Source organism: Vicugna pacos, chromosome 5, assembly GCF_048564905.1.
Source record: "Vicugna pacos chromosome 5, VicPac4, whole genome shotgun sequence".
NCBI lineage: Eukaryota > Metazoa > Chordata > Mammalia > Artiodactyla > Camelidae > Vicugna > Vicugna pacos.
In genome coordinates this window covers 22,544,312-22,569,365 of record NC_132991.1, presented here as the reverse complement: position 1 = coordinate 22,569,365, position 25,054 = coordinate 22,544,312, and the positions used below count along the sequence as shown (strand labels likewise).

At 34.6% G+C, this 25,054-nt stretch overlaps 1 protein-coding gene across 3 annotated transcripts in view; it reads right to left on the bottom strand.

Annotated features, from left to right (window-relative positions):
- Positions 1-25,054, bottom strand: part of ARHGAP15 (Rho GTPase activating protein 15) — a 584,181-nt gene that overhangs the window by 269,556 nt on the left and 289,571 nt on the right. For all 3 annotated transcript variants that reach the window (XM_072960912.1, XM_072960913.1, XM_072960914.1), the window contains exons 7-8: positions 14,093-14,191; positions 12,727-12,856 (exon numbers count right to left, since the gene is read on the bottom strand). In XM_072960912.1, coding sequence (XP_072817013.1) covers positions 12,727-12,856; positions 14,093-14,191 — 229 coding nt within the window. The remainder of the gene's footprint in view (positions 1-12,726; positions 12,857-14,092; positions 14,192-25,054) is intronic.

Sequence of the window (25,054 nt, the reverse complement as noted above, 5' to 3'; positions counted from 1 at the left end):
TTTAAATGATGTGCAAATTATTTCAGCTCTTGAGCATGATTTATGAAAGGGGATTAGCCCACTGAAATAAGAACCAGGTTTAAACTGCTGGGTTTCAAAGTCACAGATGAGAAGTGGTTACAAGAAAAGGAAGGAGAAAGGCAATAATAATGTAGAGGAGGGGTTTGTTTTAGTTTTTCCTCTAAACTGACTCACCTTAAATTAAGTGTCATGAATTGTTGTACTTACTGCAGTAGAAAATACTGCATTTCTCCTCTAATTTTCTTTCAAGAGTATAATAATTAAGAAATGATACTGGAATTTATATTTCAGCAAAAAAGTCTCTACTTGCCATGTAAAAAATATCATCAAACTGTGTTAAACAAAACTATTCAAGCTGAAAAGGATAACTCCTGAGTCTTGAGTCAGAGAACATTTTTTTTTCCAATTCACAAGTCATATCTACAGTAACACAACATACTAGGTTCTAATATTCCAATATACTCAAGAAAGAGTTAAAAGCTTCTTCTAAAACTTATGAAAATGATTGCTTTTATGTAACTGTAAAGAGTATTAAGTGAGTTCACTTCTTATGATTCTGTAATGACCTGCTGTTGCTATTCTGGAAGGTAAAGGAAATTTTAATGATTCCACTTGCATGTGATTAATATCTAACACTTCTTGACTAAAATTCTGGATTTTGTTCAATAAAAAGTAGTTAAGCAAAAATTGTATGGGTTCTCAATCAAACCATTCTGAGAAATCAGTTATGGCTAATTTAAAAATAAGGCATGGAACCTCAATAACAAAGCTAGGTACTGAATAGGAAAAAAAAAAAGATTAATTATTCTCTTGTAAGCTGTCCTGGAGTGATAAAACTAAATAACTGTAGTACATCCAGGCACTACTAAAATTTTGAGGAAACTCTTTCAATCTGTCTCATTAACATCCAATAAATTTTTAAAAGCATGGATATTTAAGGGGAAACTTGTGAGAAAGAGTCTTACTTAGAAAACTATTACCATTTACTCAGTTCAGTTTGCATTTCCTAGAATAAATAAAGGTGGATCTGAGAAAATGATGCTTTACTTCTAAGATAGTCATTATTAGCTCTTTCTAGTGAGTGAAATCTCATACAACTAGAAGGATTAATCAGACTTTATTCTGAATCTATTTTTTATTTTTTGATAACTAAATTGTAAGCCTACTTACTTTCTTTTCTTTCTTTTTTTTTTTTTTTTTTGCAATTTTTCCAAACTACTTCACTAAAGTGTATGCTGGTGGGCCTTGGTTGTTTTGGTAGGCACAACAGATAAACTTACTCAGTGAGTAAAATCGCTAAGTCGTGGCTCATTCAGAATTAAGGCATCTTACCTAAAAGGCCAGTGGGAAGTGAAGTCAGGTACTCAAGAACAACATGAAAATAAAAGACATTTAAGACATTAAGCCATAAAATACTGTTAGGCTTGCATCTGGGGAAGAGACATAACAGAAAGAAGGCTATGAATGAGAGTATGTATTCTTACAAGAGTCAAATGGAAAATAAGAGGTAAGCAGCATTTCAAATGGAGTTTACACAAGAGCACATCCAGGAAATTCATGAATTTGTTCCAAGGAATTGTTCGGAGCTTTGGTTTTTTGGCTGTTGGTTTTGGTGAGAGTAGTTTACTCTTGGCTTAATTTTTATTATTGTTGTTATTGTTTGGCTAGAGCTGTTGACTTCTGACATGGATAATTCAGAGTTCATGACTTGGGTTTGGCTCAGGCAAAAGTTACAAGGAAAATATAAGTCAGTTTTGTCTCAGTTAGTCTGCAATCAGGAGTTGAAAGGGGTTGATGAGATAAAATAAATATTCACCATCCAAAATCACTGTTATGGCATAGCCATATGCAGTTATTTTACATAAAGAGAGAACAGACAGCTCTTCTACATAAGTAGCTCTTGTAAAGTCTCAGAGGCCACTCTCTGGCTCAGGACTTCCAAAAACATACTTAGAGGACTTATTTTTGTCATATGGGAGCGTGTTTCTCAAACTTTAATGTGCATATAAATCACCTGTCAACTTACAGATTAGTAGGGTTAGGATGGGGCTCCAGATTCTGTATTTCCTAATAAGCTCCCAGGTGATACTGTTGCTACTGGTTCTTGGACCACACTTTAAGTAGCAAGAATCTAATAAGATCCTAAAAGAATGACATACAGGATGCAAGTTCTGCTGAAATCCTAGGCTTTCTGATGTTGTGCCCCCCACCACCACCAAACCACAGAAGCAGTGGGTATTTGGAAACTGCCAAGAGTCCTTCTAATACATGTCAAGAAAACCTGTAATATCCCCTCAGAAGTCTCTGGAATTTTCTCCCTTCTCCATTCCCATTGCCTAGTTTCAGCCCATATGTTATGTTATTCGGGCCACTGTAATAGTTTCCTAATTACCTCATCTCTGAGTTTTCACTTTTTGGTGCTACTTATCACTTTGCTATTCTCCACATTTCCACCAAAATTATCACTTTGAATATCAGATCTGTTAATGTCTCCTGCCTGCATAAAAGTCTGTCACTACTGCACATAGTGTAAATCCAAATTTCTTAGCATTCCTTGCAAGACCTTTTGCCAAAGTTCCCTGCTCATTTCCAACCTGATCTCCAGTTGTTGCTCTAATGTTTTATGTACTCTAGGCTCACCAGTCTAGGGTATTCTCCAAACATGTTATGCACTATAGTTCTTTCTTCTCTACCTTAATATGTACGCATTTTCTTTTCTGTCATACCTCTCTTCCCAATTTGAATAACTCCCAGTGTTTCACAGCAGCATTAAACTCAGGGTAACTTTTACTTTCCTTTGCTGCCTTCCTTCCCCTGGCTCTCTACCCCCAACTCTACCTGTGTTTCAAGGGATCATTTTCCAAAAATACTACCTACACTCACATTTTGTCTCAGGGACTGCCCCTGGAGGAATCCAAACTAAAATACCCAACAAGAGGTCAGTGCCTCACTTGTCAAACTTTCCCTTCATTTCTCATAAATAAAACTCATAATTGGTTTCTATTCTTCATCTCATTCACTTAGTCATTTATTTACTTACTCATTCAGACACTTAATATTGAACACCACTATGTTTTGGACTCTTTTTTAGGCAATGGTTATGGTTTATACCCTCAGGCACTTGCAGTCTAATGTAATGGGGAGATGACCACTTCATCAAATGACAGAAGCCTTGGTCAGCTAGGACTGCCTCTCTCACACATCAGAATCCCTTCATCAGATACTGCAGACCTGGGAGGCATACAGGAATGCTTACCAACCTGTCAAGAGAGTATGCTTTGTTGAGACCAGACTTTTAGCATCTTTAATTTACTCTTTATAAGTGGCTCTGTATTCATGTGGTTTTGATATTTTTACTTTAGTCAAAAAAAGCCATTTCTTCATCATCAGATGTGTTATGATGTTTGGCTTGATTCTAATATATATATCTATAATATAATAGATCTATAATCTACAATAAAATATATATATTACAATATATATGCACACACATATAAAACATTAAAATCAAACAAAATCTTTCCTTGCTTCTAAGTGAAATTATACAACTCTCTCAAAATTCTACCATTGCATCACTTTACTCTTTTATGCAGGAATTAAAGGCAGCTGACACTTGGTGAAATTTAATCTCTAGAGATTGCCATAACAGGAGGCTCACAATCAGGAATGGGAAAACCAGTCATTTATTCCCCATAACACTCAGAATCCCTTCAGAAAACTAAAGATAAAAGTATATATAATGTTATGAGTCAACAGAATAATGAAGACATTAAAAAATTAAGTCTTTGGTAAATTATGCATTGGTTTAATCTGATTTTGCCAACTGTTAAAAGCCAATGGCAATGTGCATTTTTGCTATGCTTCTAAAGAAAAAAACTGATGGGTTTATGGTAGACAAACGTCATGATTACTTTACTCGGAGTATACCCATTTAGAAATCGTTATATCTAATGTTTAAATGGTAATTTAAATCTACATATTCTTAGATATATTTTAGATCTAGTATATACATTATCTTTAGATATAATTTATGTATTATCTTCTTAGATCATATACATATTTATATATTTATATTATTTTATATTTTATAAAATTATCCATTATATTTATCTAGAAACTCAGTTTCAGGAAACTTATGAAACTTGTCCAAATCTTATAGTTTTTCTTGGAGGTAAGAATTGTACTTAAGTTTTCTGACTCTTGGATCCAAATTTTTGACACAATCCTATAGAGCCTTTTGAAGAAGGTTCATATAACACTATTTTAACTTTTGTGTGGATTTTTATAAATTTACTGGATTTTTATATATATGGTAACCTTAAAGAAAATTATTCTCAGAGTCTTCTAAAAATTATCAAAACTACTATTACTCTTTTTTCTTTTTTTGATACATTATAGTTTCTTCTTTTTCCTTGCCTCCAATACAGCCTTAAAAACTCTAAGTTAGCACCCACAGAAGAACATCAAGAGTAACTTGTAATTCTTTCAAATAAAATAGGAGGCCAGAATCCGTGATAGAAAGATGCTGAGAGGAGAGCAACTTTAAGCAAAGGGACTAGGATTTTCCCTTTTCCCTCCCCCAGGATCTTAGTCGTTTTTATCCCCACTGTATAATATAACACTTGTTTGTAAATGATTTTGCTAGGCACAGAACATGTGACCTGCCAAAAATATACCCCTGCTTTGAGATTTATAGTTTTAAGAGAAAACTGAGAAAGACATACAAATAGTGACCTTAAGATATCAAACCAGCACAAGTAGTCAGGATGAAGAAATAATCTATTATTGTTCCTAAAAATGTTTCAAGGGCTTCATCTTCAATTTTAGCACAGAATGAGAAGCATGTTGATAATGGTTATTTGAATGTCCTTATTCATTTATTAACTAATTTAACACTGAACATTCTTGAGTACTCTGAAATATCATCAAGCCACTCTGCTAGTTGCAGATAAAGGTAAGTTAGACAGAGTCCTCTTCAGAGGCTGGCAGTCTGTTGGGTAGACAAACAGACATGAATAATTAGCTTGTTGTAACACTTCGGCAATTGCAGCAGTAGAGATCTTCACTGAATAGTGTAGGAAAACCATGAAGAATCTCCTAACTAACCACAGAGGTTTGGGGAAGTTTTCTGGAGCAGGTGTGGCTTGAGCTGAGTCATACAGGTTGTTAATTTAGCAAAGAGAAGACCTTGAATTAAATGTAAAAGTCAGCATAGGGTATCACGCATCAGGAATTACAAGCATCATTTCCCTGGAACATATACCATGGGTCAGAGAGGGATGAGAAAAAACTGGAGAAGGGGATACAAGTCACAAAGAACTTTCTACTGAGGAACTTGGACTTGAGCTATTTCAATGCAGTGATTTGATTAGAAATTGTTCTTAACCTTTGACTTCAGTTTGGAGACACTGCCTCTGATGGCACCATCCCAGTCCTACAATTTCTAGGTCCTACAATTTCCCAGTCCCACAATTTGCATCTACTATTTTGCCTCTGTTTTTTAGGCCAATTAATTTTGTATACAAAAAGGGTATATTTATTTACCCTTATGAAATTGGGTAGCAGGAGTATTTGGCTTTAGGTGTTATGTAAATAATCAAAGAGAGATGAGCTGGCAGACTGATTTACCATTCTCAAGTCATCCATTAGCCATTTCTTGAAGGAAGCTGGGTCCATCACATTTTATTGCATTTGGACGGAAAGAGCTGGTATTTTTTAATACAACTCATAATTTGGGGTGAAGGCAACACCTGGTTTTCCCTGCATGGATGTGGGCTTTACTATGATAAAATGAGAAATCAACTTACTTTCCAAGAAAATCTCATCGATTATACATATTTACATTTAAATGTTTGATTCTAAGCATCCTATTGGGCCCATTTGGAACACTGAAATAAATGCATTAGAAAGTGATGTTTTCTTAAAAAAAATTTAAAGAAAAGTAGCATTATTCCTATACTCTAGAAACAAAAAGAAGTATGCCAAGTAAATCCTGTGTTCAGAAAGAGTTGATCATTTGCATTCAAAAGAATGCTTTTCTCTGCACAAGGATTCACTGTAAGAATGCTTTGAATATGATGTTTAGCTAAGATATTTTAAACTTGATTTGACACTAGTGAACAAATATTATATACCTAATGATATAAGAAAATGTTAATATATGCTCATTTTAGGGTCATGTAATAAACAGAGAGGAAACTTTCAGAGATTTAAGAACATTATTTTTTATATTGTTTATAATCACAGTAGTGTATTAATGCTAAGGAAATATTGCTTGAGAGTTAGAGCAAAGAGCCCTCTGGATTTGGCCTCCTATTGAAAGAAAGATGCCATTTGACCTAATGAAATCAGAAATTGATTAAATGCAGTTCATCTAAGGGGAAATATGGTCAGGGAGTTACTGCCAGGGTCAAGAGGAGATGGGGTGATCTAGTGCTTGAGTGCTGATAGGGTTAGATAGACTTTCAGAGTAGCTGATGCTACAAGATACATGACAATGGACACCAACAGGTCAGAGGGCAAGATCAACCCCTTAGATGGGAAGGAAGAGATTAATCAGGACATTCTTTGCTCCTCTTATAACTAAGTCCTCTTATCCAATGATTCATGGAGAACTGAATGTTTTGAAGAAACTGTAATCTATGGGTCCCAGGAAAGCCGGAGTTGCTGCTATCTTGGGAACACATGTCAGAACAATCGCTGTGGCCTCATAGTGCTCTGGTGAAGCCCTGGAACCTTCCTGAATAATACAGTTTTGACAAAGTAATTTAGATGCCTGATTATCAAGTGTGAATCTAACCTTTACTGTTTTTTCCTCATAATGTTTAAATCTTCTAGGTTTGGCAATGTAAATTTTTATTTAAAATTTTCATTTTTTTCTTCACCAAACTGGAATATTTTTAAATAAAGAACTCCCTTAACCAACGGAAAACAGTCAGGGAGAAAACTGACACTCACTGTTCCTTAGATACTGTCTATCTTATGACTTTAGTAAAAATTATTTTTTATTTTCACACTATAGATCAATGGTTTATTTTTCTCAGTTGGATATTGAATGGAACTGGTGCCAGGGCAGCAATACTGGCTTTAGGAGGAAAAAGAATCAGGTAATTGACCATCTTACCTAAATCAGAAACCCTTTGAAAACACAGTACCCATAATAGTCTACACAATTATTATGACTTTTTTTTTTGTATCCAGGTAGGAGTTTTTCCCCTCTTCAGAGCTGGATATAATTTATTTGTGTAATTTTAAGATTGTTTTCATTTTCTTGGCAGATGGCTTATTCATCGTATTATTTTCATGCATTGGCAAGATTATACTATTTTATACAAACTTCTTAATAAGAAGAAACTTTAATATATGTATTTATACGAGTCTCAAGAAAAAGCCTCACAATATGTGTTTCAAACAATTGCTAATTACATATTTATCCAAGAAACTAGTATGAATTTTCCATTTTGGATAAGAATAAACATTTTACAAATTTTCTTAATTACATAGTTGTCAGAAGGTCACAATAGTCACAAGAAAAAAAACTGACTTTTGGGGAAAAAGTAGGAAAAGGATGATTTATCAATGTTTTATATTTAAAGGAAGTCTTAATGTAACCCATATTCAGAAAATCTGATATTTCTTCTACAATTTTCAAATCGCAATTTGTATATATTCTTTTATTGAACTGTGAACCTGAGTAATGCCTAATTGTATGTGTGTGTATGTTTACCCGTTTTTAATTGTGAGACTTTCAAACATACAGAAAACAATAGCACCATGACCACTTATGTAGACACCATCTAGATTCAACAAATGTGAACATTTGGGACAATGCTAGACTTATCTGTCATTACATACATTGCCCACAAAAAACATCTACCCTTGCTGAGGACTCTCTTCCCTGTCCATGCTGCAAAAACTTCCTCCCAGTCCTGTATTCTCTCCTTTTCTCACTATTTCTTCTGGCTTGGACTTTATGCATTCCATCCCTGCCACCAACTGGGGATTTTCAGGGTCCAGGGGCCTCCTAGTCAAAGCCATTCTGGGAATCCTAATTGCGTTGGTGAAGTTGGTGCGGGAGTGGGTGGGAAGGAAAAGGCAAATCAGATGGAAAGCAATGCTACTGGGAAGACAGAGCTCCTAGGGGCAGGGGTGCAACAAACTCAGAATGCACTGTTCCCTAGAAACAATGACTCTAAATGACTGCATAAGATTCAAGTGTGCTTTTGTGGCTGGTACAGTTTCCTTATGAAAATGTGCTGAGGTATAAGCAGCTAGTTTACAACTGGATTTTGAGAATACAGTCTACTTACAGTTGTATTACAATTATTTAGATTAGCATAAAAACTAACTGCCTTCTCTATCATATTTGTTTTCACTTGGCATGATCATAATTTGCAAGCAAATTTTAAACAAAGATATCACTAAGTTTCACAAGCATTTTCATTTTCTACGTTGTATAAATATCTCGATGCAATTTTTCCATTTCTGTCTTTATTCCTGAAGCCTTGCACAACACCCTTATCAGATATGGAACAGGGAAATCCATATCTCAGTATTTTTAGAATTTCACTCAGAACACATTTGGTTTTTATGATACCTTAATCAAAAGACAGCTAAAAGGATACCGATTTCCTTCTGGTTCTATAAATTTTGATTGTATTCTTCTAACTTATGTTCATTTTGAGCTGCTTATTTATAATGCTAAGTATCAATTTTGAATAGAAGTTATCCAAGATCTCCACACATGGATTTTACAGCTTAGCAGTTGATTAGCATCAGACATCTTACCCCTAAAGCATAATCTAAATACAAAAACAATTTTTAAAAATTGAAAGTACAGATGAATGGAGCCAAGAATTTTAGTTGTGTACCTTCAGATGTACCTGCTAATGAAAAATAATAAATATATGAATGAGTGAATAAACTAGAGTTATGGCTAAAGTCATAGCAAAATGGCTAGATGCTGAATCCTTTTCAGCAACTGGAACTCCTTGATGACCCACTCTTCGGGGCATAAAGGATCAGGAGTCTCTCTTGGCTCCCTTGTACTGTTTGCTGGTGTGCTACTCCCAAGAATGCCCTGGCTGCCATTTCCACCTGGGGAGTTGCCAAGGGAAAGACCAGCCGCTCACATTTAGATGTTTGCAGCCATAACTCCCATATCCAATTCTGTGCACTCAGGGAGAGGATGTCAAGTACACATACCCTGCTCCAGTCTTCCATCAGACACCACCCTTGGCTCATGCCCTATTTTGGTGCCATCTGCTTGGGGACACAGAGGATAACAATAAGAGCTCCTACTTACTGAGTGCCTGCTGTGAGCTAAGTATTTACATATCTAATTTCAAATTCTCACTCGATCCTACAAGGACAGCAGTAGACCCATTTTTGCAGATCTAGAAAGTAAAGCTCAGAAAAATTAAGAAACCACTCCAAGATTTGTTGGATTTATATTTGAGTCTTTCCCCTTTGTCTTCAGGGGAAGACACTTTTCCTTCCTCGGAAAAATATGTTAGCATTTTCTTTGATTGACTCTCCACTTTCCGTAACAGCCCTCCCTGGAGAGCTGCTCTCCCACTCTCATCCCATGCTGGTGTCCTGAATTTCCCACAGTGATTTGGCCCTTACATTGAATTTTCTGGCTTCTTGTCTGTTAGACTCAAATGATATCTTAAAATATCTGATTAGTACTTAATAGCGTTGGCAGGTTAGAATCATATTTTAAAAAGGGAAGTACTTTAAGCACTTGAATTTCTGAATTCACTCATTGAAAGTACGTTATTTTTCTCCCATGTCATACAGAGAAACTGGACAATGAAATGACCACCTGTTAGCTGCTAATGATGTTCACATGCTTTTAAAAAAAGTAATTCTGGCTTTATCTGTCTACAATCTTGGCGACAAAACTCGTGGGAACATCAAGGGCACAGGAAGCCAAAGGCTGCAAACTGACAATAAAGTTTGTGCTTAGACTTCTAATAAGGAAGGAGATACTGTGACTCTCTAATTCCACATAATTATTCAATCTCAAGAGGATGACATAAAACCGAATGAACGTTTTAAAAACCTAAGTTTGGGTGTTCAAATCTGGGACTGAGATCAGAGAGGTTTCACAGAGCCTATTTCCTACTTGAAAAAAAATATTTTTAAAAGTATTAAATATAAAATATGCCAATCACTATTTCAAATGCATAGTCTAATTTGATATTGTGTGGATGGGTCAGTCATTGTGCCTTTCAAATGAAAATGAATACGTAAATACTGAATGAACTTCACTCAAACTAATAGATGGATATTAACTGTATCCTACGTTGCAAAAAATATACTAGCCCTAAAAAAGACTTGCAACTATAAATATCCACCAAAATACAGAAAAGAAGCATCTTCTAAAATTAGGGCTAGCATTAAAGATTAAATGACCCTTTTAGTTTAATGGTGAAATAAAAGTCCAAAGACAACATCTGGTTTTAATTCCTTTGCTGACATGTTTTTGAGTCCCTATTTTAGTTTATTGATTTATATGGATCTCATTTTTAATGTTAATATTTCCATACAAGTCCAAGATTGATATAAACTGTTTAATTTTTATTTGTTCACTTCACTATAGTGTGATGGTTAAAAGGACAGACTAATATCAGATTGTTTGGGTTTGACACTTGTCTCTGTAACTTGTCTTTGAACAAGTTGCTTTAATTTTCTGTGTCTCAGTTTCACCATCTATAAAACAGGGTTAATAATGGTACCTATGTCATTGGCTTAGGAGGAGGATTAAGTAAATCAACATAAGACAAGCACTTACAACAATGCCTGAATGGTAAATACTCAGTATTTGTTAGCTATCATTATTTTTTAACTGCAAAGAAAAAGCTGTCTATGAGGTCATTGTTTAATTAAGTATATTTTGAAATGAACAGAATGAATCATATGTCTCTTTCCTTGTCTTTAAGGCAAGGTTGAATTTAAGCCCAAAATAGACAAATAATTATCTTTCCCAGTTAAAAATAAATTCTAAAGAGAAGTGCTGGTATTCATACCCATAGGAATTTTGTTTCCGAACTATGGTCTGAAACAGCTCAATGGACTACTGCTAACACAGAATCCATTTACCTCAACGTTTCTCAACACACTTTTACAAACCTTAAATTTCTCCTGAGCTTTAGGCTTTGGAAATGTGTCACAGTCTCCTCCAAACTGACGACTACATCTGAGATTCCAGAGCTACTGCTCATTGTCTCATACGTCCTTTTATATCTACTACAAAATGTTCATGCAGTTAACATTAACTCTGAACTCACGATTGAATTCTGATTCTAAAATCTGTCCCATATGAAGTGGGACAGTGACCAGGAATTAAAGAGGAATCTTCAAATGAGATAACTCCAAACTAGGCCATCACATGAAATTTTTTTTAAATGGCATTGCTAATATTCCACAAATAACTTAATTTGAAAGCACCATACAGTATAAGACATTGATATTGATAATTTTAAGCTCTAACTTAACACAACTGGCTAAATAAATATGTATCTAGCAGTTGCTGAAATTATGCTATAGTTCTTTGAATAATGATAATTTTGAAAGGCTGCTCCTACTCAAAGTTGTTTTTAGATTTGGGCTCCTAATAATTTAGATTTGGAAGATACATTATCACATATAACTTCTTGTCATGGGGGTGAGTGTGCATGTATATTTATATATACATAAATACAATATATTATTCCCTAATGCACACAAATAGATATATATATAGTCATCGAGCATATTTACTCATGTACATATGTAGATATTATATACTCAGCCTTTCTCTGCTTCCTGGGTTCTCCTTAAATTCAAAAAGCTACAGTATAACTATACTGATCTTTGGTCAGAGGGAAATGGCAGGAAAAACAGTGATGCAGAATATTGCAGGGAAGCGGGTATAGCTCAGTGGCAGAGCCTCTGCCTGCAGAAGACTGGGGGTAGCTAGGTAGCTGATCCAGGAAAGGACTATAACTTTTAAGACTTCAGGAAATTATTTCTCTCTGATTTCAGAGATATCTACTTGTTCTTTCTGGAGGTTGAGACCCCTACCAACCCTGAGATACATATGACACCTTTTCATAACCCCCTTTTATTGAAGAAGTGAGGTGAAAAAGACTAAGGTATGGGCTCAAGGTCACTATATAAGGGGACAAACAGATCCTTCTTACTTCAAACTCGTTTCTCTCAGAATGTTAGAACTACATGTGACCTTGGAGGACATCTAATACAAATTCCATGTTTCTAAATCTTTCTGGAGTTCTAAAAGTATGGAAAGCTGCTTAGCCTGTTGGTTTATGCTGGGCCAACTGTGCTGGTCACTCATATATCTTTTAATGTATGGAAACCAAATAGTCAGCATACCAAGGTTTGGAGACGCTTGACATTTCCCACTCTCAAAATCAATCACCAATCTGAACGCCATGGTTATTACTCAGAGATTCAGAGGTTTGCTGTAAGCAGAGACCATGACCTTGGAACAATTATTTTCTCGAAAGGCATTACCAACAATGACGTGAGCAAAGCGCCCATACTGCCCTCCAGTGCACGAATCCCCAGCTAGGAAATGGCTACCAATCTTCCATAAGTAGTATGAGTTTGGCTCAAACCTCATTTCAAAGCATTTATATTTCATAAGCAGTGCATTTAAACAAAGTTAAAATGAGCAAGTAAAAAAAAAATACTTACTTAAAGATTTTCTGTGCTCAGGTTTCTGTTCTTTTATATCACTATCATAGTGACTCAGTAATTCAGTACTGGAGGATCTCTGAATTTTGAATAATTCCAGGTTTCTTGAAGGACTGCTTGCATCCTTTGGCTGGAAACAACAATTAGATGGAATAATTTTACAAGGAAGAAAACATTTATGAACTGTTTCTGTGATATATTTTGATGTTAGATTAAAAGGAAGTTTGAAATAAGATAATTATTTTGGGATAGGGCCTCAATACTAAGCTCAATATTCAAACTTAGTAATAATAATAATTATAAATATAATACTTAACTAGATACCGTGCCTACCCTAAGCACTCCATGCATAACTCAGTCATCACAGTAATCCTATGAGGTAGGTATTATTAACATTAGCCTTATTTTCCAGACAAGGAAACTGAAGCCAAAAGAGATAAGTAATTTGCCTAAGGCCACACAGCTAGTAAATGATAGAACTGGGATTCAAATTCAAACTCAGGCAGTTTGACTCCACAGTCCAATCTTAATGACAACAAACTCTGTGTGTGTGTTTGTGTGTGTGTGTGTGCACGCATGCGTGCATGCATGCACCCATATATGCTTGGATGAGGGTACTATATTGAGGATGAGGAAAAGTAAATTTGTTACTTTTTTTAAAGTTTTGATCCCAACATAATATAATTAGTCTACAATTAAATAGCAATAAAATTACACAAAAATGTTGTATTTTTATTTTTTACCTTATTAAAGCTCTCAAAAATATTTTCTCCTCAAGATTTTGCAAATACTAGTGATCTAAAATGAGATGTTTGGCCTAGAAAAAGTACAAAATGAGTGGCTTTAAATAATTTGACTCTTTTAAGAACATACTCTAAGTATGTGATTTAGAATTTCATGAAGTTCTAGATATGTAATTTTCAAGAGAACAATCTAGCTTAGCTGAAACAATGAAAATCAGTACAAAGGATTATTGTTTACTGGTATTACAACAGTGAATATGGGCTTAAATACACTGATATTTATTTTCAAGAAGATGTATTACAGATTGCATATACTGAAAATGTGAAAATTCATAGTTATTAAGCTCTTATGGGCTTTTTACAGCCTTCAGTAAATGAATGTGTTATTTCAGAAAAAAAAAAAAAGAATGCACTGTGTTTTTGAAAGAGAAATCAAATGACGTTTAGTTCCACAAGTTCTGTCTGCTGAAAATGTTTTTAGTGGACTCTATTTAAACTTAAAATAACTTAATAACTCTCAATTTGTAGGATCCATTTAAACGTACGTGCGTTATATACCTAAGCAATAGATTTAAATGACTACATTTCTAATTAATCAGGTAACAGCCAAAACAAATACATACCAATCTGTCAATTGCATTTTTGATAGCGTGGAACCAATCCAATATGATGAAGTCAATATCTGACTGCAGAAGAAACTCATTTCCTGATACCGTTGTGATCTAAAAAAACAAACAAACAAAAACGACAGGTAAGCAAACCATTGAACTAGATCTCTTACAGTTAAAAAATATATCCTTTTTAAAAAAACACACTTTAATACACTGAAATATTTTCTTGCATTCCCGTAATTGTCTTTCTGGGAACTGGAAGACTAGGATCATTTTGAACTGCTCTCCATAAACTGTTTTTTTCATGTCATAACAAATACATTATTGTTTTAATAACAGAATGATTAAACTCAGAGTAGTCTAAAGCTGAATTACTCCAACTCATGCAGAAGCAAGCCAGGAAGTTCAGAATAATGCAGACAGTATCCACTTAAGTCAGAACCTCAGAAAAATGCACCCGGGTGTGTCAGAATTCATTCTGCACTTTTGGCTCTTTCCTGTTTGTCTTTTTCAAATCTAATAGTATCTCTATATTTGATTTCCTTTTATGGAGGGCACTAAAACAGATTATTTACCAAAGAGACTAATGCAGACTTTACTAAAAGGTCATTCTAATGAATAACATTTGGCTATTTCTACTTTCCTATCAAAAAGATCTATAGGAAAATAATAAAGGACCAATTTCCCCACAAAGGGAGTACTTTAGAATAAAAGTTCATTTACATATTGGAACCTCTCATGGAGAGTATTTATCAAATGAACATTCCTGTTCCAGACTCTGAGGGCTGTTAAGTAGTTGGCAATATTTAGCATGCAACTATACGTTTTCCATTACAGGGAATCTTTCTCCCTGGAATTGTGAGAGAAAGATGTGATCCCATAGAATACAGAGCAATGCTCTTGATTTCACACGGTAAGGGACTACTTAGAGAAGAATTTGATTAGAGTGGGTGTGCAACACTTTTTGTATTAGACCATCAATCTGAACTGTGAAGATTTTCCCTTTGTGTTATTGACTTTTTGTTTCAAAAGGAAAATGAATATTTCCCAACTACTGTCACACATCAAGCAAGGCTTCTGAGGTTTAGAGGACTGACATTTCAACATACTCAGTCAGGAGCCAGTTCCCTCTTCTCAGCCTGACTTTCTCCAAATTGGAAGTGAATGCTGAAATGTGGCATCGGTTCAGAAAATCACCAGTCATGCTATATAATATCTCTGTAATTCTATCAGTAAAGTGACAATTATTACCCCAAATAGCTCACTCTGAAGGTTTCGGTGATTTTTACGGCAATATTTAATGGCAACGATCCTGGAGTATTAAAGAAATCTTTGACTATACACATACATATATATTTATTTGCATTGATTTTTGGAAAACAACTACTTAGAGATGGAACATTACTCAGTGCTGCAATGCAACCATTCTTGAGTGAGTTGGATTCCAACTTTTGACAATTGTAAGAAGAGGAACTATCCAAAGTACATACAATTATGAGAAGTGAAAGATTAGAAAATAAGAGAAATTTAATTACCCACACTAGCATTTGACAGATTACCAGGGCCAATCACTTTTTTTTTTTTTAAGTAAAACTGCATGTAAGATTTGGGATGGCTCAAAATAGCCTCCAAATAGTCCTCTGTTTTATGTATCTAGTAAAAGATAGTTAAGCTGATTGTTTGTTTAATTATCTGAACACCCTTGCAGTGTTCTTTACTTACATAAAGCTCCAAATATTTATTTTATAATGTGTTGCCACAGAAATAGTAATCTAAAAATATAAGGTCACTTCTAACTAACCCAAGAAAATTAGTAACGTCCTTGACCTCTACCTTCATCCTAATCTAAACATAAATATTTTGATTGTGAATGTATTATATAATGTCACAATTTGCTAACATACACAAAGAAAAATGAATTAGCCAAAACACAATGTACAATGTAACATATTTTTCTATTGTTAGAAATAAACCATTATTAAAATTATAGAAAGGAACGTTTTCAAAGTACCAGAAATAAACATAATTAGATTTACTGTATTCTGAGGGTTTAGGAAAGAGACAACATAGTTCAGTTTCCAGTCTAGTAAATTCAAACCATGATAAAATATAAGCATTTCAACAGTGCATTTGCATTTTTGGTGCATGCTGTGCAATGCAAAGGGGATCTTTACTGCTAACACAACCAAAAGCAAGATGTATTTTAAAAGTTTCTTTGCCCAAATATATTACTGCATTAATCGTACATAATCAGTGATTTATGAATTCATTTTGGGAAGCTGGGTCAGAGAACTATATGAATGCAATTCATTCAAAACATACTATCAGAGAGATACAGTTTACATCCTTTCCTCTGTCTTCCCACTAATCTTTTGAGTTACTAGGCAGTCTGGAGAAGTCTGCTACTGCTCTCTACAGTTTAAACGCATCCACTTCTTAATTACAGTCAGTAATTGACTTTGTTCTGCTCCATTCCAGTCACTCACAGGAAAGCAGTTTCAAAGTCTTTGGCTGCTAAAACCCATTTAATTCGGGTTTCTCAATCCACTTTTCTAACACTACCTCTTTAGGTTTTCTGATAAATGGTTTGCTGAATCACACTTGCACTTTGAACAGTCAAATTTTCAACACTCTTGAGAAAAACAGATATCAGTAAATGTTAGCTTTGACTAAACCTTTTGATTGAATAACTCCTGATGACAATCTAGAGTGATACAGAACTGATAACAAACATAAAATATTTGATATTAAGCCAGGTTAATGTACTCTTTCAATATCATACTTTGCCTAAGTAAGTGACAGATGCTGGAACAAGGTGGATGAAAGATGAACTTATAGAAAACATGATGGATTTAGGCAAGAGTTGCTCGTCTCCATTTTGCTTCAAAGCCTACATTAGACTAATGTCTCTTGAAATCCTTCATCTCCATCAAGTTGTATTCTGAAAGGGTGTATCCTGTCACCAAAGCAGTCTCAATGAAATTTGCTGGTGTTGTCAAGAATGGATATCTTTAAATACCCGTCTGAGACAATTTGCCTGAAACTTTTTCTTACTAAATAATGATCCCTCTGAATTCCTGCTAGTAATAAATGTGTGCCTAAGAAATGGGCATATAATAAGAAATTATATAAGCATATTCACTGGGCGGGATGTGGAATAGACGCATTCCTTCATGCTTTTTAGTATTAAACAATATTGATTTTAGTATTCACCGTCAGTAATTCAACAGCAGTTTTCCCTTGGGCTAGCAATCTTAGTCTCCATCCTTGCTATTGGTTCCTCTGAAGATGGAGGCAGGTATACCCAGCTCCAAACTTCACTGATTAGAGATGAGGAGAGAAGAAATTTGTGTTTTTTGGCTTTAATTAACAAATGGAATATTGTCATGCTAATTTAAAACATCTTAGAGGAGTTTTAATGAGTAGTGTCTATGTTTATTTTGGTACTGCCCTTTTCAATTCTGTCAATTAAGTATCGCCCTTGTCAAAATGCATTCTGGCAGTTAGTCTTTCCCATGTTAAATTTTAATTTAAATGAGAATTTAATATGTAGAATGGCATTTATATCATTAAAAATTTCCATACTTTGGTTACCAGAATAGAAACAAAAATTTTCAAATGTCACATTTTTTTCTGATTATAAGAATAATTAAATTTTCTATGGAGAATTTAGAAAAAATAAAGATAATGAAAAAACAAAACTATTCATACCTCTACTGAGTAAACGTTACAGATATTTTAATGTAGTTACTGCCAGTCTTTAATAAATGATAACCAAATGTATATGATAATGATCAATGGATTATGTTATGCTATAGATAAATATCTCATCAGTAAAACATATTTGATGGTTAAATACCGTCAGCTAGTATCGTTCCAGTTGAACTCAAGTGCTTGTTGGGAGACTATCAAAAGTGCAAACGTTAGCAAGTGATATATGTTCCCCTCTTTGATAGTAACAACTTTCCGATGGCAGAATAAATCCCACAACTAAGTCTTGGTTCAGGAGAATGAGAAGCTGTATTTCTGACTGAACATCCTCTAATTATCAACTGGACTGATTAAACATCTATTAAGTGCAAGGCACATTGCTAGAAGCTAGGGATACACAACCCCCACCCTCAAGAGCTCACAATCTGTTTGAATAAAGAGGACATATGCATCTAAAGATAAATAACAGTAGAAAATAGCTGATACGAAGTCCCAATGTGAGTGGCACAGACAAGGCTCACGTCAAGATTTCAGAGGAGGGAGTAATTACTGCAGACACATTTACAACATGGAATTGTGCATAAACTGTTGGTCATGATATGTTATTCTTTAAAGGTGGATTGTATCAGAACTTTAGTATATTAAGGATATGAATACTACCACTTGGTATGCAAAGTGATTTCAGCTTTAATGACCTCAAAGCACACAATAAACATTCTTCAAATGTAGCTTTCCTCCACTATCATAAAGTAATTTTGCAAATGAAGAAAATGAAGCAAATGAGGAAAATGAGAATGCCATTCTATCAAATTGGCATCATTTTAAATGACAGAATTAAGAGCTTACAAAGATTTTGATTCCCAGTTCACTCGTTCTCAGCAAACAATTGTATACAGTCAAGGACTCAGTGCATATGGGGAGAGGACCATGATGACTTGATTTCAGTTGTGAAATTTGGAATTTAGACCTTAAAAGTTGCTTGTTTCTTTACTGTTATGCTAAAGATAGAACAATTTTAAAAGATCACTCAATATTTTTACTCAGAGGTTTTTTTTTCCCCCTTTTTTTCCCTCAAAAATAACCACTATCCTGCTATGAAAAAATATATCTAAAACAGAATTGAGGCATCCAAAAAAAGTCTTGAGATCCTAGAAAGGACTGAAACCATCCCATATTGGAGTTAAATATCTTTTACTTTGTGCTTAGGATCAATCTTTGACTATAAGCCTAAAGAGGGTTTATTCCATCTTAATAAACTGAAACTGTATACAGGAAATGTGTAATAAAATATGCCAGATCCAAAAGGCCTTAAAAAATGTTAGATGATGTGGCTACAGTGTTTCTACAAATAAGCAGGTTATTTATTAAAGAAGGATGGCATTTAATTACTACTGTATTTGGAGACACTTTTGACTTATTGATGAAATCATTGTATTTAAATTAAGTAGGTATAAAAAGTTGTGTCAAGTATAGTAAATTCATTTTAAGTAAAAATAAATTATTTTTATATTAATCTTGGTTATACCTTTGTTTAATTCTGACAGCATAAAATATAGATACTTACTTTGGCCATATCATAGTGATATGTCAAGATCTAAAATTTAAGCATATTACTTTTAAAACACCCTCAGATTAACATTTTTTTCACCCTGCATCACACTCCACATTTGATATAGAGGTTGTCCTAGTTATACTAATAGTTAAGTTACTTGGTCTCAAAGGTGTTTATGACCACCAAAGAAATTACATTATCAAGCTGCATGTCTGCCTCCAATTACATTCTGGTTCAAGTAACTCCTAACATTTTTCTTAACATGTCGAGCAAAGTTAACATAAAACTAAGGGTAAAATATCAGTTAGAAGTAAAAGGTCTTCAATTTGTCTTTCCAAAAATGTTACTTGTTAAAACATTTTGTGAGAAAGTATCTGCCTTGTGTTCCCAATGTTGCTAGATGTTAAGTAAATATATGCTGATTATAAAGAAAAAGTTGCTTTGGCAACTCTCTTATTAAAATGCATTTGTAACCCCCATCTGTCATGAAAGTTTTGAAAAGTTTGTTTACTTTGGATAGCAGCCTTATCCAGGGTTACCCTAGCAAACAATGATAGCAGTCTTCAGAAGTTGTGTGAGGAACAAGCCACTAGGGATCCATTTTTGTTTTAATTGGCACACACAAACACTTTTCTGGTCTGTCAAGAAGATCAAGCTAATATGCATGGAGGGTGTTATATTCTCAGCTTTAGGGACCAGTAAAGCTCCCTTTATTTAAGTAATTTAAATGATAGACTGCAAAAACTTTGCAAGTCAGAAAAATGTTTTATACTTTCTTAGGGAATATTTGTTTTAAGCAACGGAAAATGTTCTACATATCTAAAGATGTTGAACCTTATGTTATAATTACCCAGTTCCTTCTGACTCTGAGAAATGTTCTTAAATCCACACGCTACTAAATAAGTCTGGCCACCAATGGATCCTGCATTTGCCCTGTGTTAACAAATGTGCAATCATTACTTTCCAGATGTTTACTGGATATGTTTTCGATGTGTTTGGGGTTGACTGATTTGCATGTATGTTTATTGGAACCCTCAGTGGTGTTATCATATCAAAATAACCTGCTCATGTAAGCAATTTCTTATTTAATGGAAAGTGAACAAATAGTGGGCTACATACACAACACATCTTAAGTGTGTTCCAAAATCTAAGGTTTAAGGCCAAATTTTCAAGAAATAGTGCTTTTTAATTGAAATTGAGCTGTACCTTTGATACTCAAATAATTTGGTCCATGCATTCTTACAATACAGATTTGTTCTGCATAATAAAATTGGCCCTGTAGTGAACATTCACACCCCAAACCACATGCCCAATGTAGCTTTCTGATTATTAATGAAACACCCAAACCCAAACAAAGAAAAAAAAAAACCAAAAACTTGTGTTTATATTCTTTTATCTGTACTAAAATATTTTAAGTACTGAGAAACAGTCTTCTCAATATTCATGAAAGAATACTATCCAAGTAATTAGTAGATAGTTTAGCAGTTTCTACAGTTTTGCAGTCAGCTACACCAAAACTTTTGCCTGTGGTGCTCATATGAAAAACGACTGAAAAAGTGACTAATCAAAGCAGTTGGTGTCTAAAGATACCAGCTTAGAGTTTTATTGCTGTTAACGTTAATTTTTAAACTTGAGGGAGGCAGTTGCCTCTAGATAAACTCATCATCCCAGGGCTGGTGTTCGCTGGTACCCACCACTCAGTCTCTGCCAACTACGGATCAGCTTCCAGCCTGAGCTGTGTTCACTGCGCAAGATTACTCATTTAGTCACATGACATTTGGGAATCTGCTATCCCCACTATTTTCAAATTGGAATGATTTTTACTATTTCCATATTTCTATATTTAAGTAATGCCCAATTTTTAAAAAGTTAACAAATACAAAAGTATAACTTAAACACAAAATCTCCCTTTTCCCCAAGGTATAGTGAATTGTTGCCTGTCCTTTGATTTTTTTGACTCATGAATAAACATTGTATTTGTATTTATATTTTAATGGAAGTACGTGTACACTATTATGCAATTTTCAATATATTTATCTATACTACATTACCTTCCACATGGATTTAATAACAGTATCTTTCTGTCTTCCTCTCATCTCATCCATGTTTTCCCTTCCAATTCATACTCCACAGTGCAGCTATAGTGATCTCTCTGAAATTTGGATCTGATCATCCCATTCCTCTACTTGGTATCATTCTGAGATTCTCCATGCTGTTGCACTGTAGTGCAAGTCCTTTGATTCAGACTGTCAGACCCTCTGTGCTCTGCCACCTACCTGCTCTGCAGCCCCCATTCCACATTTTCCTCTGCTTTTCTACAATCCAGTCATATTGGATTTTTTTTTTCTGTCCAGCTGCCCCATACTAATTCTCATTTCTTCCCTCAGAGCAGGTTACTTCCCCTGTGCAGAACCCTGTGACCACTAATATCATATCATTCAAATCAATGTAACTGTCACATTTTCAGGAAAGGGTTCTATGAAATAGATGCAACACCTAAGTGCTCCTATGATATTCTGCTTCTTTTCATCACAGGCCACATCTGCATTGCAATTCCCTGTTGATTTCTCTGTTCCTCCCACTACACTAGAATCACTGTGAAGTCAAGGGCAATTGTCTACCCAGAGTGTGGCTGTACAACCTACACCTAAGGGGCACTAAGTAAATAATATATAGATAAATTTTATCTACCTTACACATTTCAGTGAATGCATTATATCCTATTGTTTAATATGCCCTAGTATATTTAACTCATTCTCCATTATAATAAAATTTTAAAAGTTATAATACCATTGCATTCTTTTAGGGAATGTAAGTAGTTTATTTTGACATCTGCTGATAATACTTTTATCAGAGTAGACTAAGCAATCCATTTTGAAGATTGGGAACAACAGTCTGACACTATGTTTTCCCATCAGTCAACAAGCCCTAGACTTCAGATAACAGGATTAAACTTGGAGGAGTCAGGAAGCACCAAGATTGGGTCTGTATTTCAATGCATATTGCTAGAATAGAATGTTCTTGATTATATTCCAAAGCCACCATGTGTTTTTCAGGGTAATCTACATTAGATTATCCAAGAATCTCTCCCTATGTATGGATCTTTCTAATTGAATGTTGACAATATGGAAAATAGGACACAGTTTAAAATTTTCAAGAGTTAATCCTTAGGTTAATGGATCAAGTCTTCAGAGAACCTCAGAGATGCAATGGTGCTCATTGCTGGTCCATCAGTGTTGCAGCCATTACTTTCAGTAAAGCATTATTAACATTAACAAACAAGTAAACTGTGGGAGGACAGGTGGCAGTGATTATGTTACCAATACTTTTATTTAGAATATTAGCTAATTTAAGATACAGTGACTTAAGTAGAAACAGCTCTTGTTGCCCCTAGTTTATTGCTCACATGTGTCTCCTATTAATAAGTGCTGAGGTTGCACAACAAGAATAAAAAGATGTTGCAGTAAGTATCTCTACGCTATTGTAACATATTTGGCCATGGTTATGAGTGTTTATAAAACATTCAAGAATTGTTCCATGTCTACTTACATTAATGAGAACACCTGTTAACGTTAGTGCTGTACAGACTTATTTGCATCAGATTCAGGATTTTGCATACTGTACATCACTTTTTGAAACAATTAGATGCTTATAGAGAAATATAGCTGAGCAAAAAACAGCAGCTTGAATGCCTTCCGGCTCAAGACAATTCAACTCCAGGTTTCAGTGAAAAACAGAAATCTGCTGAATTACAAGACTGCCAGTTAGGAGTGAATGTAGGTGTGGTGTATTTTGTATTTTTTACATTCAGAGAAAAGAAAATACATATAAAAATCTGTGCTTTAATCTTCAAGTAAAGTTACAGCCAACTGAGACACTTTCCAGACAAGGATGCCAACCAGTAAGAGATGGCAATGCCATCACAACATAGATTCTCATCATCTTGGGGAACTCCTATCCATAGATGGCCTTTTGGCCAGTCTGAGAAAGCTGGAACATTCCCACAGGTTTTTTGACTGTATGAGAAACTCTACAGACTACTGCTCACCTTTTGTTTACAACCCTTTGCCATAGAGCTCTTTCTATGTGATGACAGAAATAAAAGGAGGGAAGGAGCTGAGGACTTCTGAGGCAGTCATTTCTGGGCTGCTGGTCCCAGCACAACCAAAAGCTACCCACTTATAAGTATTGTGATTCCCTTCCAGAAGCCCACGTGTCTGCGTTATTCATCACTCAGAGAAAATAGTTGTAGCTTTTGTAGGTCCCACTCTGTCTGCCACTCCTCATAGGATCTTAAAGCTTCTGTGATTTAAATATTTTCAGTTATTGAAAAGGGAGCACTTGCACAAATCTGTAGATTCACAGCCTCTATTATCATCATTATATTTAAGAGGTGCAATATTTACATCAAAATGGCTCAGTTGGTGATATATTCTAAAGATAAATGTGTATTTATGATCTAGAAGAAGTGTGATTTATAACTACTTTGTCAGACATAAACAGAGTGCCTCTGTGCTGTTCTAGTAAACACCGATTACCCAGGGCACAGATTCGCTTCTCACAGGATTAATGCCTCTTTGAAATGAGGGAATTGAGAATCACCCTAGGAAAACACAAGAAAAAAAATAGTATCTGTTTCCTTCTCTGATGTCACACTATATGGTCTGGGCAGAATAACAAATATCTGATGAGGATTTGGGGATCAACTAGTGAATTTTTATTGTCAGGAAACCAAACTTCATAATTCAAGAAGTAAAGCTAATACTATAGCAAAACCTTATACTTGGTTTCTGAAAATTTTCAAATTGTGTTTAACCAAGAGCTTGACAGTCTAGATTTTGCCCTCTTTAAAATAGCACCATCATTCATTAAGAATGTTAGACTAAGAATATGTGTAATTAGAAAGTTCATGAATGAGGAGGAATCTCTCTTTCCTATGAATTAAATGGTTTAAATAAGTTGAAAATGATAAAAAAAAATTTCCCTGAAAATGAGTGAAAGAGAGAATTCTGCTTTTGGGGGAAAATTGCTAAATGTTTATAAAAAAGGGTTATCTTTAAACAAACATGATAAAGTATCTGACATTTCTAAAACTATAATTTAGTGGCATATTATATATATATAATACAGTGGTGTATATATATATATATATATCATTTAATGTTACTTTAAACAAAGTAAATCACTCATGACTTTATAATAGGCAATGACATCTGTCAGTTGAACAACAGGTCAGTAATGGAGTCATCTGACACCTGGAATGACACACACATTACTTACGCTATATGTGTGCAAAAAACTTTAACACTCCTTAATGCCCAAAACAAAATGATATACATGTTAGAAACAGTACCATTTAAAAATATATATTGATTACATTATTATCAGTAGGGTGACTGTATAATTTATTGCCCAACCTATGATAATTTTGAAGGTACTATTAATAATTACACCAGGACAACAGGTGCGTGTATTTTGCATATTGGAACATACAGATCACTATTCATCACCTACAACACCGGGGAGCCAGTGTTGCTCAGCAACCATTGAGCATAAGGTGCCTAGGAAACCCCTATTATAGTTCCATTCCAGGAACTGTGAGGTATTCCAAAAAAAGGTAACAGTGATCCTTGTTCTTTTTTTAAACATCTTTGTTGTGATATGGGTCCTGTACAGTAAGCTACACATATTTCAGGTGATCTTTGCTCTTA